Source organism: Neoarius graeffei, chromosome 4 (genome assembly GCF_027579695.1).
Source record: "Neoarius graeffei isolate fNeoGra1 chromosome 4, fNeoGra1.pri, whole genome shotgun sequence".
Lineage (NCBI taxonomy): Eukaryota > Metazoa > Chordata > Actinopteri > Siluriformes > Ariidae > Neoarius > Neoarius graeffei.
The window spans coordinates 61,743,417-61,756,703 of NC_083572.1; the positions used below are offsets into that span (position 1 = coordinate 61,743,417).

General features: G+C 40.6%; 1 protein-coding gene across 2 annotated transcripts in view; it reads left to right on the forward strand.

Annotated features, from left to right (window-relative positions):
- Positions 1-13,287, forward strand: part of phc2b (polyhomeotic homolog 2b (Drosophila)) — a 76,582-nt gene that overhangs the window by 20,716 nt on the left and 42,579 nt on the right. For both annotated transcript variants that reach the window (XM_060919448.1, XM_060919449.1), the window contains exons 2-5: positions 3,368-3,668; positions 11,123-11,281; positions 11,416-11,493; positions 11,633-11,794. In XM_060919448.1, coding sequence (XP_060775431.1) covers positions 3,429-3,668; positions 11,123-11,281; positions 11,416-11,493; positions 11,633-11,794 — 639 coding nt within the window. In that variant the 5' untranslated portion in view covers positions 3,368-3,428. The remainder of the gene's footprint in view (positions 1-3,367; positions 3,669-11,122; positions 11,282-11,415; positions 11,494-11,632; positions 11,795-13,287) is intronic.

Consider the following 13,287-nt stretch of genomic DNA (forward strand, 5'->3'; position numbering starts at 1 on the left):
AGGTGTGAATGTGAGTGTGAATGGCTGGCTGTCTCTCTTTGTTATTCCCGTGATAGACTGGTGGCCTGCCCAGTGTGTACCTCGCATGTCACCCGATGTCAGCTGGGATTGGCTCCAGCTCACCCATGGCCCTCAATGAATAAATTGTATCGACAACGAATGAATGAATGAATGAATGAATGAATGAATGAATGTGAAACTATAGTAGTACTTGCCAGAAGGCAATAATTCCCTGGAAATTACTATGTAGTGGGCAATGATACAGTACATACACGACATAACTGCTGCATTCTTTGCAAGTTGAAAATGTAAGTACATAATTAGTGCAAAAGAATACCAGATAACCCAACTGATCCAATAATTACATCCATATCTTATGAAAAATAAGTAAGTACACGACCGTTCAAAAGTTTGGGGTCACCCAGACAATTTTGTGTTTTCCATGAAAAGTCACACTTTTATTTATCACCATAAGTTGTAAAATGAATAGAAAATATAGTCGAGACATTTTTCTGGCCATTTTGAGCATTTAATTGACCCCACAAATGTGATGCTCCAGAAACTCAATCTGCTCAAAGGAAGGTCAGTTTTATAGCTTCTCTAAAGAGCTCAACTGTTTTCAGCTGTGCTAACATGATTGTACAAGGGTTTTCTAATCATCCATTAGCCTTCTGAGGCAATGAGCAAACACATTGTACCATTAGAACACTGGAGTGAGAGTTGCTGGAAATGGGCCTCTATAGACCCTTTTCAGTCACGTGACCTTCGTAAACGCGACCACCATTTTGGACATGTAGCGGACTTCGGCTCGAATTGGTTTGAATGCGAGGAAGGCGACAAACGGAGAACATACAAGAAAAAGGAGCGAGATGCAGAAAACACCTTCACTATCCAGCGACGTAGGGCATTTACAGGGCGAGCAGAGGGAGAAATAACAACAGTAACGACACATTAGCAACGCCGTACAGAAATAACGGTTTATGGCACAGACCCTTTCGGTTCTCGCTCATCTAGCTGCTACAATGACTGCTTAGACTGCAACAATAATACCTAACACACATTTAAGTATCCGTCGTAAAGACGTGAAACTCGTCGAGTGACGAGTGTGTTCATTGATCAGCTAACACAATCTAAAAGTAGACATACCATCACACTGCCCTGGCGCTGTGTACAGTTTACCGTCTATGGTTTGTGCACTCACTATTTGCCATTACTTTCTCCAACCGTTGTTAGAGATTACAGGGAACGGCCTGGATTTAAGAGACAAATACATGTTCCTCTTGTTTTGAACACTTAGCCCATGTTTACATTAGACCATATCAGCGGATCATCAGATTAACGTTTTTAAAAGCGATTAGTGTGCACACAGCAACACCAATACACGATTCGTCTGCACACAGCAACACCAATACACGGCTCCGCTCGGCTCCGCAGGCATCCTGCGCTCCAAATCACTCCGCCCTGAACAGCGAGTGCCCTCTGGAGGGTGCGCACTCCAGCCCTGCGCAGCTCACAGAGCACGCGAGTGAAGTGCACAAGCCACGATTCGGGACTGAGCCGCTGTGTGTGTGATCCCAGCGCAGATCACTTACTACTTGCAAGTGGAAGGATGGCAAGCCTAAAGACAATCATAACTACACAGTGGGCAGTATTTGCATCAGTATTTGCAGTATTTTCATACTTTTATACTCTTTAATGAAAGGTGATACAAGGCGGAAGTCCGCGCCGTTTTTCAGCAGTCGCGTCACATGACCAACGCCAGCGAATCAGGAAGGTGGATGTCACAGTGACGTTGTCCAATGAGACGCCAGCTAGAGCTCAGCACAGCGTATCCGCGTATTCTCAATGTTTACACAGCACCGGAGCTGACACGACCTGGATTGAATACGTGGACGCTGGCGGATTCCCGTTTCCTGGCGTTTCCAGGCGGTTTAATGTAAACGGACAGTGCATCCGCGAAGAAAACGAGACAGATACGGTCTAATGTAAACGTAGCCTTAGCTTAATTCCCAAGCTCTCCACATGTGCTGTCCCTCTGATGTGCTCGTTCCTTATCCTGTCCAACCTCCCATCGCAAACCTTAACATCCTCAACTCCGCCACTTTCAACTTTGCCTCCTGTCTCTTCGTTAAGGGTACCGTCTCCAATCCATACATCACAGCTGGTCTCACTACTGTCTTATACATCTTACCTTTCACTTTTGTTATTTATTCCTTTCATTTGTCGATTTAGTAGTAGGTCCTCTGTAAGCATGTGGTAATACGAGTCTAAAACAGAGTGCATTTCGTGCATGATACTTGCATGATAATTGATAACCATTCTCATATTTGTGGCATTCAGATCATAACCAGATGTGGACAAATTTACAAAAGTATTAGGTTCATGAACGAGTCACCAATTTGCAATGCAAATGAAATGGGACTGTATTGTAATTAGACAGTAAGTATTTCATTGTCTTTTCTGGGTAATTATTTCCTTATGGTACCAAGTACTATCGTTTGTACATACATTACTAAAACCAATCTTGTTCTATCTAGCGTGTACCAGAAAATGCTGATAATTAAAGCATACTTCCCTAATACATACCAGTTATTTACACCATATGTTTTATTATTACCTACTTACTACATACTTACCTATTAATTACTACTTACCATTCTATACAATAAAGCGCTAAAGAATTATTACTCACATTTTGCCTTTTAAATATTTCAGCTATGTTGCATTAATTTTACTTAACCACAGGAATAGAAATAGTTTTTGGTGGTGAACTTTTTTTTCACCTCACTGTAAATGTTCAAGAAAATTCTTTGTAACCAAAGATTAAAGGCATTTTTGGTTAAACACCGCTCTGCTTTTTCCAGTGTGGGATCGTGCTTCTACAGAAGCAGCTACATCTACAGAGAAAGATTGGGAAAACATGCTTTAGTAATTTCCCTGTATCCTTGATATTTGTTAAAACAGTGGCTTTGAAATGTGAGCAGTGTCTGGAAAGGATGATAACAAGTTCAGTTAATCTCATAAAAGATTAATTAACACTACTTCTCGCAAGTCTAAACATACAGAGCTCTTTTACAAACACAAAACTATGGTCATTGAGTTCAAGAATGAAAATCAAATACCATTACTACTACTGTCACTTATCTTTTTTTTTTCCCCGAGACTTCACTTGACTTTTGATTTCAACACTTGCATTTGGACTTCACTGCATAATTGAGTAGGACGCTTGTAAGTAACAGGCAATGCTGTAAATATTAATGTAATGGTAGAGGGTGCTGACTCAGATGGTGACACAATGACCTGTGCTATCTCTACATGTATTTACTCATTGTGACTCTTGGTTTCTCTCTTTTATCTATTTATTTAGCTTGCATAGACTGTGCCAGCGGGGCAGTCGTGGGTCAAAGCTGAGGCGTCAGGGTGGCACTATGGAGGGCGAGCAGGGTCCTCCTGCTTCCAGTGCCAGCATGGCAAACACCTCCAGCTCCTCCACGAACACTACAACTTCTACAATCAGCACCAGCAGCACCCCTAACACCACCAACACCACCAACACCACTGTCCCTAGCAGCAGCAGTGCCATCTCAAGCACCAGCACTAGCAGCGGCAGACAAACTGTTTCCCAGATATCAGTATACAGTGGGATACCCGACCGACAAACTGTACAGGTGAGACCACACACACACACACACCTAAAGTTCATTTACTGCTACACAACTGAACATGCAGCCATTTATGTAACTGATACAGACTCTCCATAATATTGTGCTTCTCATTTGACTAATTAATTGTAAAACGTCCAAACACACTGGGAATTGTAAACCAGAAATGCTGCCACCCATTTAAACCCTTACACACCTAATCAGATTTGTAGCCTCAGCTTCACGAATTCTCATTCACACCTTCTTGAGTGTTGAAGTCGCGTCAACAGGCCCATGAGTTCCTCACATCAACTTGACTGTGCTGCCTTCTACTGGACAACTCTGAGCACTGAATATCACTTCTACACAAAGATGTGTGAAAAGCTCAGCTGGCTACTCCATTATAATCACATTATGCCCTTGACAGGCATTTGCCGATTACTTTATCTGCTTACCATGCCGTCCTTTTTTAGTCTAGATCAACCTTGACCTTTGACCTCACAGACAACTCATTTCCCTTAGTTTAAGAGTCAAATAGAATTTGCTGCCATAACCTGCCTTGGATCTTCTGCCACATGGACATTATTCAATATTATCAATGGCACACATTCAAGAAAGGCAATGTCTATAAGTTTAGAACTGTAATATTTGTTTTAACTAGTCAGTGTTTCAGGTCAGCATTAACACATTCTACAAAACGTTGCTGCATTTCGTCCTGCCCCTGGCCCCTGGTACATTCTATATGCATCTGCATGCATATGGGTACATTAGCCATTCAGACTTGCATGTGTGGTGTTCAGGTTACGCTCCACCATGCTGCTACTGAGTGCAGGGGTCAGAACCTCCTCTTCCTGTTGCTTAGCAACTATACAGGACAACCAGGTGGGAGGAGCCAATAGGAGCCTGTTAGGAGAAAGGGAAATGAGCTGTAGGACTCACTGTGTGTGTGTGTGTGTGTGTGTGTGTGTGTGTGTGTGTGTGTGTGTGTGTGTGTGTGTTCCTGAGTAGTGGAATGACAGTGTGGGAAAGCATGCCTCAAACACGCAGTAGTACAGCCTGTTACTACTGTAACTGCACTCTGATTTTTAATAGTTGAAGGTTCTTTGTCATTTTTGGCTGCTTGGCAAGTCCTGTTCGAGGTTATTTTTCGATGCTCACTGTTGGAAAACCATATCTAAAATAGGCTATAGGAATTTTGGAGCATTTGAATTACAACCCCGATTCCAAAAAAGTTGGGACAAAGAACAAATTGTAAATAAAAACGGAATGCAATGATGTGGAAGTTTCAAAATTCTATATTTTATTCAGAATAGAACATAGATGACATATCAAATGTTTAAACTGAGAAAATGTATCATTTAAAGAGAAAAATTAGGTGATTTTAAATTTCATGACAACAACACATCTCAAAAAAGTTGGGACAAGGCCATGTTTCCCACTGTGAGACATCCCCTTTTCTCTTTACAACAGTCTGTAAACGTCTGGGGACTGAGGAGACAAGTTGCTCAAGTTTAGGGATAGGAATGTTAACCCATTCTTGTCTAATGTAGGATTCTAGTTGCTCAACTGTCTTAGGTCTTTTTTGTCGTATCTTCCGTTTTATGATGCGCCAGATGTTTTCTATGGGTGAAAGATCTGGAGTGCAGGCTGGCCAGTTCAGTACCCGGACCCTTCTTCTACGCAGCCATGATGCTGTAATTGATGCAGTATGTGGTTTGGCATTGTCATGTTGGAAAATGCAAGGTCTTCCCTGAAAGAGACGTCGTCTGGATGGGAGCATATGTTGCTCTAGAACCTGGATATACCTTTCAGCATTGATGGTGTCTTTCCAGATGTGTAAGCTGCCCATGCCACACGCACTAATGCAACCCCATACCATCAGAGATGCAGGCTTCTGAACTGAGCGCTGATAACAACTTGGGTCATCCTTCTCCTCTTTAGTCCGAATGACACGGCGTCCCTGATTTCCATAAAGAACTTCAAATTTTGATTCGTCTGACCACAGAACAGTTTTCCACTTTGCCACAGTCCATTTTAAATGAGCCTTGGCCCAGAGAAGACGTCTGCGCTTCTGGATCATGTTTAGATACGGCTTCTTCTTGGAACTATAGAGTTTTAGCTGGCAATGGAGGATGGCATGGTGAATTATGTTCACAGATAATGTTCTCTGGAAATATTCCTGAGCCCATTTTGTGATTTCCAATACAGAAGCATGCCTGTATGTGATGCAGTGCCGTCTAAGGGCCCGAAGATCACGGGCACCCAATATGGTTTTCCGACCTTGACCCTTACGCACAGAGATTCTTCCAGATTCTCTGAATCTTTTGATGATATTATGCACTGTAGATGATGATATGTTCAAACTCTGCAATTTTACACTGTCAAACTCCTTTCTGATATTGCTCCACTGGGGATTGGTGATCCTCTTCCCATCTTTACTTCTGAGAGCCGCTGCCACTCCAAGATGCTCTTTTTATACCCAGTCATGTTAATGACCTATTGCCAATTGACCTAATGAGTTGCAATTTGGTCCTCCAGCTGTTCCTTTTTTGTACCTTTAACTTTTCCAGCCTCTTATTGCCCCTGTCCCAACTTTTTTGAGATGTGTTGCTGTCATGAAATTTCAAAATGTCTCACTTTCGACATTTGATATGTTGTCTATGGTCTATTGTGAATACAATATCAGTTTTTGAGATTTGTAAATTATTGCATTCCGTTTTTATTTACAATTTGTACTTTGTCCCAACTTTTTTGGAATCGGGGTTGTACTACACACTGTGTTCATTTTCAAATTTGTACACATTTTTATGATTACAGTGCACTTTGTTACTGTACTTGAGTCAAGTTTTGAAGTATCCATACTTTAGTTGTATTTTTCTTCGACTGAATACTTTTATTTACTACGTTTTAAAAAGAAAAATCTACTTTATACTCACTACATTTTAAACATGACATCAGTACACCTTATTAAGCATATCTGTGACTTCATAAGCTGGTTTTTTAGCATCAGATAGCTTCAGGAAGTTGATCAAAATTCTTAACAGAACTAGACTTTTTTTTTTTAAACAGTTTTAACAGCAAGACTGAGGCCGAATATTCATCACTGTAATCTACCTGCTGCTATGTATACATGTTGGATTTGTCAACTTTGTATTGCTACAGCTAACTATTAGCTTTCAACTAGCTTGTTTAATCAGAGTTATTATCATGCAAGCTAACATGTGAGAGGCCCAGAATAAAGTGGTTGTTAATTAGCCTTAGCTAATGTTTTCACATATTGATTTTGTGGTATTTTTGATCTTTGTGATTTTGTAATATTTTGTGATATGAAATAATTTTCTACTTTAAACTGACTGCCTTGGGTTTGAAGCTTTTACTAGAGCATTTATTTAGATGAGAATTTGGGTACATTTGCCACTTGTGATAACAGATAATTCAAAGGTACTGGATTTTTAAAAATATTATATATCAGCTCATTTTTCTTACTATGTATAACACTCCACTAGAAATAAGCCAGTATCTCATTGGGCTGCAACAGCCTGCAACTAGTTGGAGACACAACAATTGCGATAAAACGTGCGAATTAGCGACAATTTTCACTTGGAATCACACTGAATTGATATTCGCATATTTTACCGCAATTGTTGTGTTTTCAACTAGTCTCAGGCTGTCGCAGCCCAGTGAGATACTGGCTCGCACTTTCTGTCTCACGGAAACTGACTTGAGAAGGGTTCGTGACGGCTTTGCGACACCAGCGACACATTTGCGGCTATTTTGAGAGAAATTTTGTTGCACAAATTTTTGAACATGTTCAAAATTTCAGCAACGAAGGAGCGACACTTTGCGACTCATGTGAGGAAATCAAGAAGCCCCGTGAATGTTTCAAGACACTTTTGAAACTCTCTCAAGAGTGACGTTCGCAATTTGTCGCAAGCTGTCGCAGCCCAGTGAGATAGCTACTGGCTATATAGAAAGTGAACAAAATATATAGGGTAAGGGTCTTTTTTGTGATGGTTATTTGCTTTCTGGAAGGCTTTGAATTTTCAGTTGTTCCTTTCTTGGCCAAAAGAGGGAGACAAACAAACGACTCAAAGGCTTGTATCAAAAATGGAGAGAATTTTTAGTTGGGTACAACACTGAGCTCTATATAAAATCTGGAGAGCTCATAGGCTCATCAGAGTGAAGCCAGCTGGCCGCCATCTTACCACTCCCATCGCGGAGCGGAAGTCATTTTGACTCCTGCAAGCTACACAAAATTGGACAAATTATTTATGTAGTTGGTGAGAAAAATTAGAAGAAAAATGCCTACATGTGCAGCAGCAAACTGTACAAATCGTCAGGTCAAAGGTTGTGGACAGACATTTCACCTGTGTGTGTGTGTATGTGTATCTCATCTCATTATCTGTAGCCGCTTTATCCTTCTACAGGGTCGCAGGCAAGCTGGAGCCTATCCCAGCTGACTACGGGCGAAAGGCGGGGTACACCCTGGACAAGTCGCCAGGTCATCACAGGGCTGACACATAGACACAGACAACCATTCACACTCACATTCACACCTACGGTCAATTTAGAGTCACCAGTTAACCTAACCTGCATGTCTTTGGACTGTGGGGGAAACCGGAGCACCCGGAGGAAACCCACGCGGACACGGGGAGAACATGCAAACTCCGCACAGAAAGGCCCTCGCTGGCCCCGGGGCTCGAACCCAGGACCTTCTTGCTGTGAGGCGACAGCGCTAACCACTACACCACCGTGCCGCCATATATATATATATATATACACACACACAGATGGACAGTAACAAAGTACATTTACTTGAGTATGGTACTTAAGTACACTTTTTGAGTATCTGTATTTTTTTTTGGAAACTTGTGACTTTAACGTCATTACATTTGAAAGGCAAATATTGTACTTTTCACTCCACTGCATTTCTATCAAGTTCCTCATTACTACGAAAAAGCTTTGAAAGTGGATGTTTTTTCTTTTCTTTTCTAAAATGTGATGGTTTTTCGCAGGTGACACTGAGACAGTCTATCAGTAATCACTAGGCTGACGTCACGTCCATAGACTGGATAAAATCAAGTTCAATGATTTCTCAGCAGCGTTATTGAACACGATCAGTTGATGGCAGAATGAAAGGAGGCAGTTCTTCTGGGGAATGCACGCATCTATGGCCCATGAACCCATGTTTCGGTTTTCTGAAAGGATTAAAGATTCGTTTAGTTTTAAATGTTTGCTTTGTATGCCGAAAACGAACCACATCACGGCCTACAAAAACTCGCCGTCCAACCTGCGGAAGCATATTGAGGCATATAGAAGTTTTATTCCAAGAGAAAGCTTGTAATGAAGTTGTCTGTGCTTTTAGAGCTAGTGGTAACGTTGCAATACCTGTGCAGTCTGGTTAGTCAAATGACTTTCGATGGATTTGCCTGCCAAGTTGCCATAGCCTTGTCCACGGCTAACGCTAACACATAGCTAGTTATCTTGGACACTATTAGTTAACATGTAAAAACGGAGTTACACTAACATGAATAATGTTAACTTATCTGAAGTGCTTTCAGAAATTTGTTTGAGCATAATCTTGCCAAATAAACAAAATGTAGAAATCTTTCTTTTCGAATAACATTGGCTACTCAATATGATTTCGAGTTTGAAAAGCATTTGCTAGCATGTCAGGTGGAGCTTCACTGACTAGCTAGCTTAACCTTAAACCACCATGATGGCACAGCATACGTTCATTTTGTCTCATTCTCATCTCATCTCATTATCTCTAGCCGCTTTATCCTTCTACAGGGTCGCAGGCAAGCTGGAGCCTATCCCAGCTGACTACGGGCGAAAGGCGGGGTACAAGTCGCCAGGTCATCACAGGGCTGACACATAGACACAGACAACCATTCACACTCACATCCACACCTACGGTCAATTTAGAGTCACCAGTTAACCTAACCTGCATGTCTTTGGACTGTGGGGGAAACCGGAGCACCCGGAGGAAACCCACGCGGACACGGGGAGAACATGCAAACTCCACACAGAAAGGCCCTCGCCGGCCCCGGGGCTCGAATCCAGGACCTTCTTGCTGTGAGGCGACAGCGCTAACCACTACACCACCGTGCCGCCCCGTTCATTTTGTGAATTCACAAAATAATCCAGTCGGTTGCTTCAGAGGCATGAGGTATTATAAGCGTTGTGACAGTAATACAACAATGTGGTGACAGAATATGTACTTTTAATACTTAAGCATTTTTAAAAGCAAGTACTTTAACTTAAGTAAAAATTTGACTGGACAACTTTCACTTGTATCGGAGTAACATTTGACCAGCGGGATCTGTAGTTTGACTTAAGTAATGAAGTTGGGTACTTTGTTCATCTCTGTATATATACAGTACCAGTCAAAAGTTTGGAAACACCTTCAAATTCGATGTTTTTTCTTTATTTTAATTAACTAAAAGACACTTCGTGTCTTAAAGTAATGACTGACTGTTATTTCTCTTTACTTAGCTGAGTGGTTCTTGACATAATATGGATTACTACAGTTGTCAAACAGGGCTATTTACTGTATTTTTATTATTTACTCTTTACTGGTTGATGGTGTCAAATGGATTAAGAAGGCAAGAAATTCCATTTTTGACAAGACACGCCTGTTAATTGAGAAGCATTCCAGGTGACTACCTCATGAAGCTGGTTCAGATAATGCCAATAGTGTGCAAAGCTGTTATCAAGGTAAATAGTGACGACTTTGAAGAATCTAAAAGATGAAACGTTGGTTTTTTTAACACTTTTTTGTTGACCATATAATTCCATATGTTCCATATGTTATTTCATAGTTTTGATGAGCTCAGTATTGTTCTACAATGTAGGGAAAAAAATAAATAAAAACATCGAATTTGAAGGTGTTTCCAAACTTTTGACTGGTACTGTATATATATGAAACTATATGAAATATGGAACTATACGAAAGAGAAAGTTACACTGTATAAGAGAAAAACAAATAATCTCCGTAAAAATAATTATAGTAGTAAAAAAAAAAGAGCCATTCAAAAAAAATGATCAGAGACTGAACTGGAAAAGGAAAAAAAAAGCAATAACAGTGAAAGGGAGCACTATAAAGATATGCAAGGAATGTGGGTAAAGTTGAGAAAATAAAAGGAGGTAATGAAAAGGGGGGGAAGTACTGAGATACTTTTCTTGGGGCTAATTTGATCGGATACCACAATTTAACACAAGCCAAATACACGCAATGGGGTGGTAATATGGCAGCCAGATGGCTTCACTCATCTCTACAGTGGGGAATGGGCTCTGAGCTCTCCAGAGTTTATATAGAGTGCAGTGGGCTAGAATTATTTCTAGGTTTAAAGATGTTAAACTACAGAAAATTGAACCACTCATTACAGAACACCAGTCTATCTTGTGTTTTCCATATAATTAGGACTAACTAGTGCCATTAATATTCGTTGCCTTACTTCTGTGTGTGTGTGCTTTAGGTGATTCAGCAGGCCTTGCACAGGCAGCCAAGCACAGCGGCGCAGTACCTGCAACAGATGTATGCAGCTCAGCAGCAGCATCTAATGCTTCAGACAGCAGCACTGCAGCAGCAGCACCTCAGCACAGCTCAGCTCCAGAGTCTGGCAGCTGTACAGCAGGTGGGTTGGGTTGGGTTGGGTTGGGTTGGCATGCTGAACAATGCTACTCAAAAAGATTAAAGAGTATGGCAATCATCCCTCATCATCTTAGGCCCTTTTCTCTCTCCTCACATCTCTCTATTTCTCTCTCTTAGGCCAGTATAGCTGCTGGTAGGCAGAGCTCGACCCAAAACGGCACCTCATCCACCCAGAGTGGATCCTCTCAAACTACAGTGAGTCCACAACCATCAGTTGCCTGTGTAAAGCTGATCACTGTAGCAAAAGTGCCCACCAAATTATCATAGATATTGTGTCTGTATGAATCTGCAATATCGAGTGTGCAACATAACACGTTTGCTCTTTTTCTCTCAGATTAATTTAACAACGTCTCCTGCTACAGCTCAGTTAATAAGCCGTGCCCAGAGTGTAAACTCCTCCCCTTCCGCAATCTCTCAGCAGGCAGTGTTACTAGGCAACGCCTCAAGCCCCACCCTCACGGCCACCCAAGCACAGATGTACCTGCGTGCCCAGATGGTGAACTAGCACATACACTGCATGCAGTACAAGCAATAACAAATATTAACAAATAATCACATGTTCATAATGAATATTATAATATACCTTAGAATATTAACATTCTAGACCAGGTACTTATGCCAAGATTACGCACAGATATTACCATCAAATTGAAGATAGAAAATATATTTATTTAAAAACATTTATTATAACATTTATTTAAAAAAAAACCCAGAAAATATTGCTATAAAAACTAAACTGGAAACTAGAGCTGACATGTTTATAATGCTACACACATAATGATCTGATTTTAAATCAGTAATCTGATTGTACATTAATTTGGGGGTTAATATATCATTACGAATGGTTGTCTGTGTCTATGTGTCAGCCCTGTGATGACCTGGCGACTTGTCCAGGGTGTACCCCGCCTTTCGCCCGTAGTCAGCTGGGATAGGCTCCAGCTTGCCTGCGACCCTGTAGAAGGATAAAGCGGCTAGAGATAATGAGATGAGATGAGATATATCATTACATTCCAGTCAAACACTAGTGCTACTTTTGTATGTGGGGATATTACACGGTTGCGCTAAGATATGAAGTTTATCTTCAAATGGTGAATATATTTCACAAGTGAGTGAGGTGAATGAGTGAAAATATTTTCAACATGAGAAGATAAACTTCATATATTCGCGCCACCGTGTAATGTTCTTGAGATTATATGGACACACCTACAAAAATACGTAAGTTAATAAAAAATAATTTTAAGTTTGAACCGGTTCACTATTTTGACAACACGCGGCAAGTCAGCGGGAAAACATTGGGAGTGACATTGTTGAAGTGAAATATCAGAAATTATTCGATCCACATTCACTGGATATGAGCAGTCACACGCTCTGATTGGCTACTGTACTACTAAGCTATCAGATCATATACCGTGAGTAGAGAAAAACAAAATGGCAGAGCATTTTGCTGAACCAACCGAGGACAAAATAAAAACTCTACTCGAAACCCCCCCAAAAAACAAAAAAAGCAACAAAATATGGAATAAAAGTATTTGATGGTAAGAAAGTATCTTTTTTATTTTTCAAGAATTATTATTATAGCAATTTTTCACAAATTTCTACTGTCATTTCGCTGGTTTGTTTACATTCTAAGCAGAAATGATTTTGTCGGATGTTTTGTAGAAAGTATTTATTTATCAAACTTGCAAAAAATAAAAATGCTCTGTTTCTCAAAATCCAGTGAATATGGATAGAATAAAACAGTTATTCCACTCAATCTTATCGTGCACGGCTTATAGCCAACTCACGCTTTCACGCCTCGTCAGCTCTCAGCTCATGTACGACTCCATTTCCTGGAATAACTGTTAAGTATGTCACTCAGATTCGTCATGTATTTCATATGAAAAATGTGAGATCTTCAACACAAGAAGATAAACTTTATGTCTTCAAGCCAACGTGTGATTTTCTTTTTATTATATTGGCACATTCACAAACAAAAATTACCCAAATTTA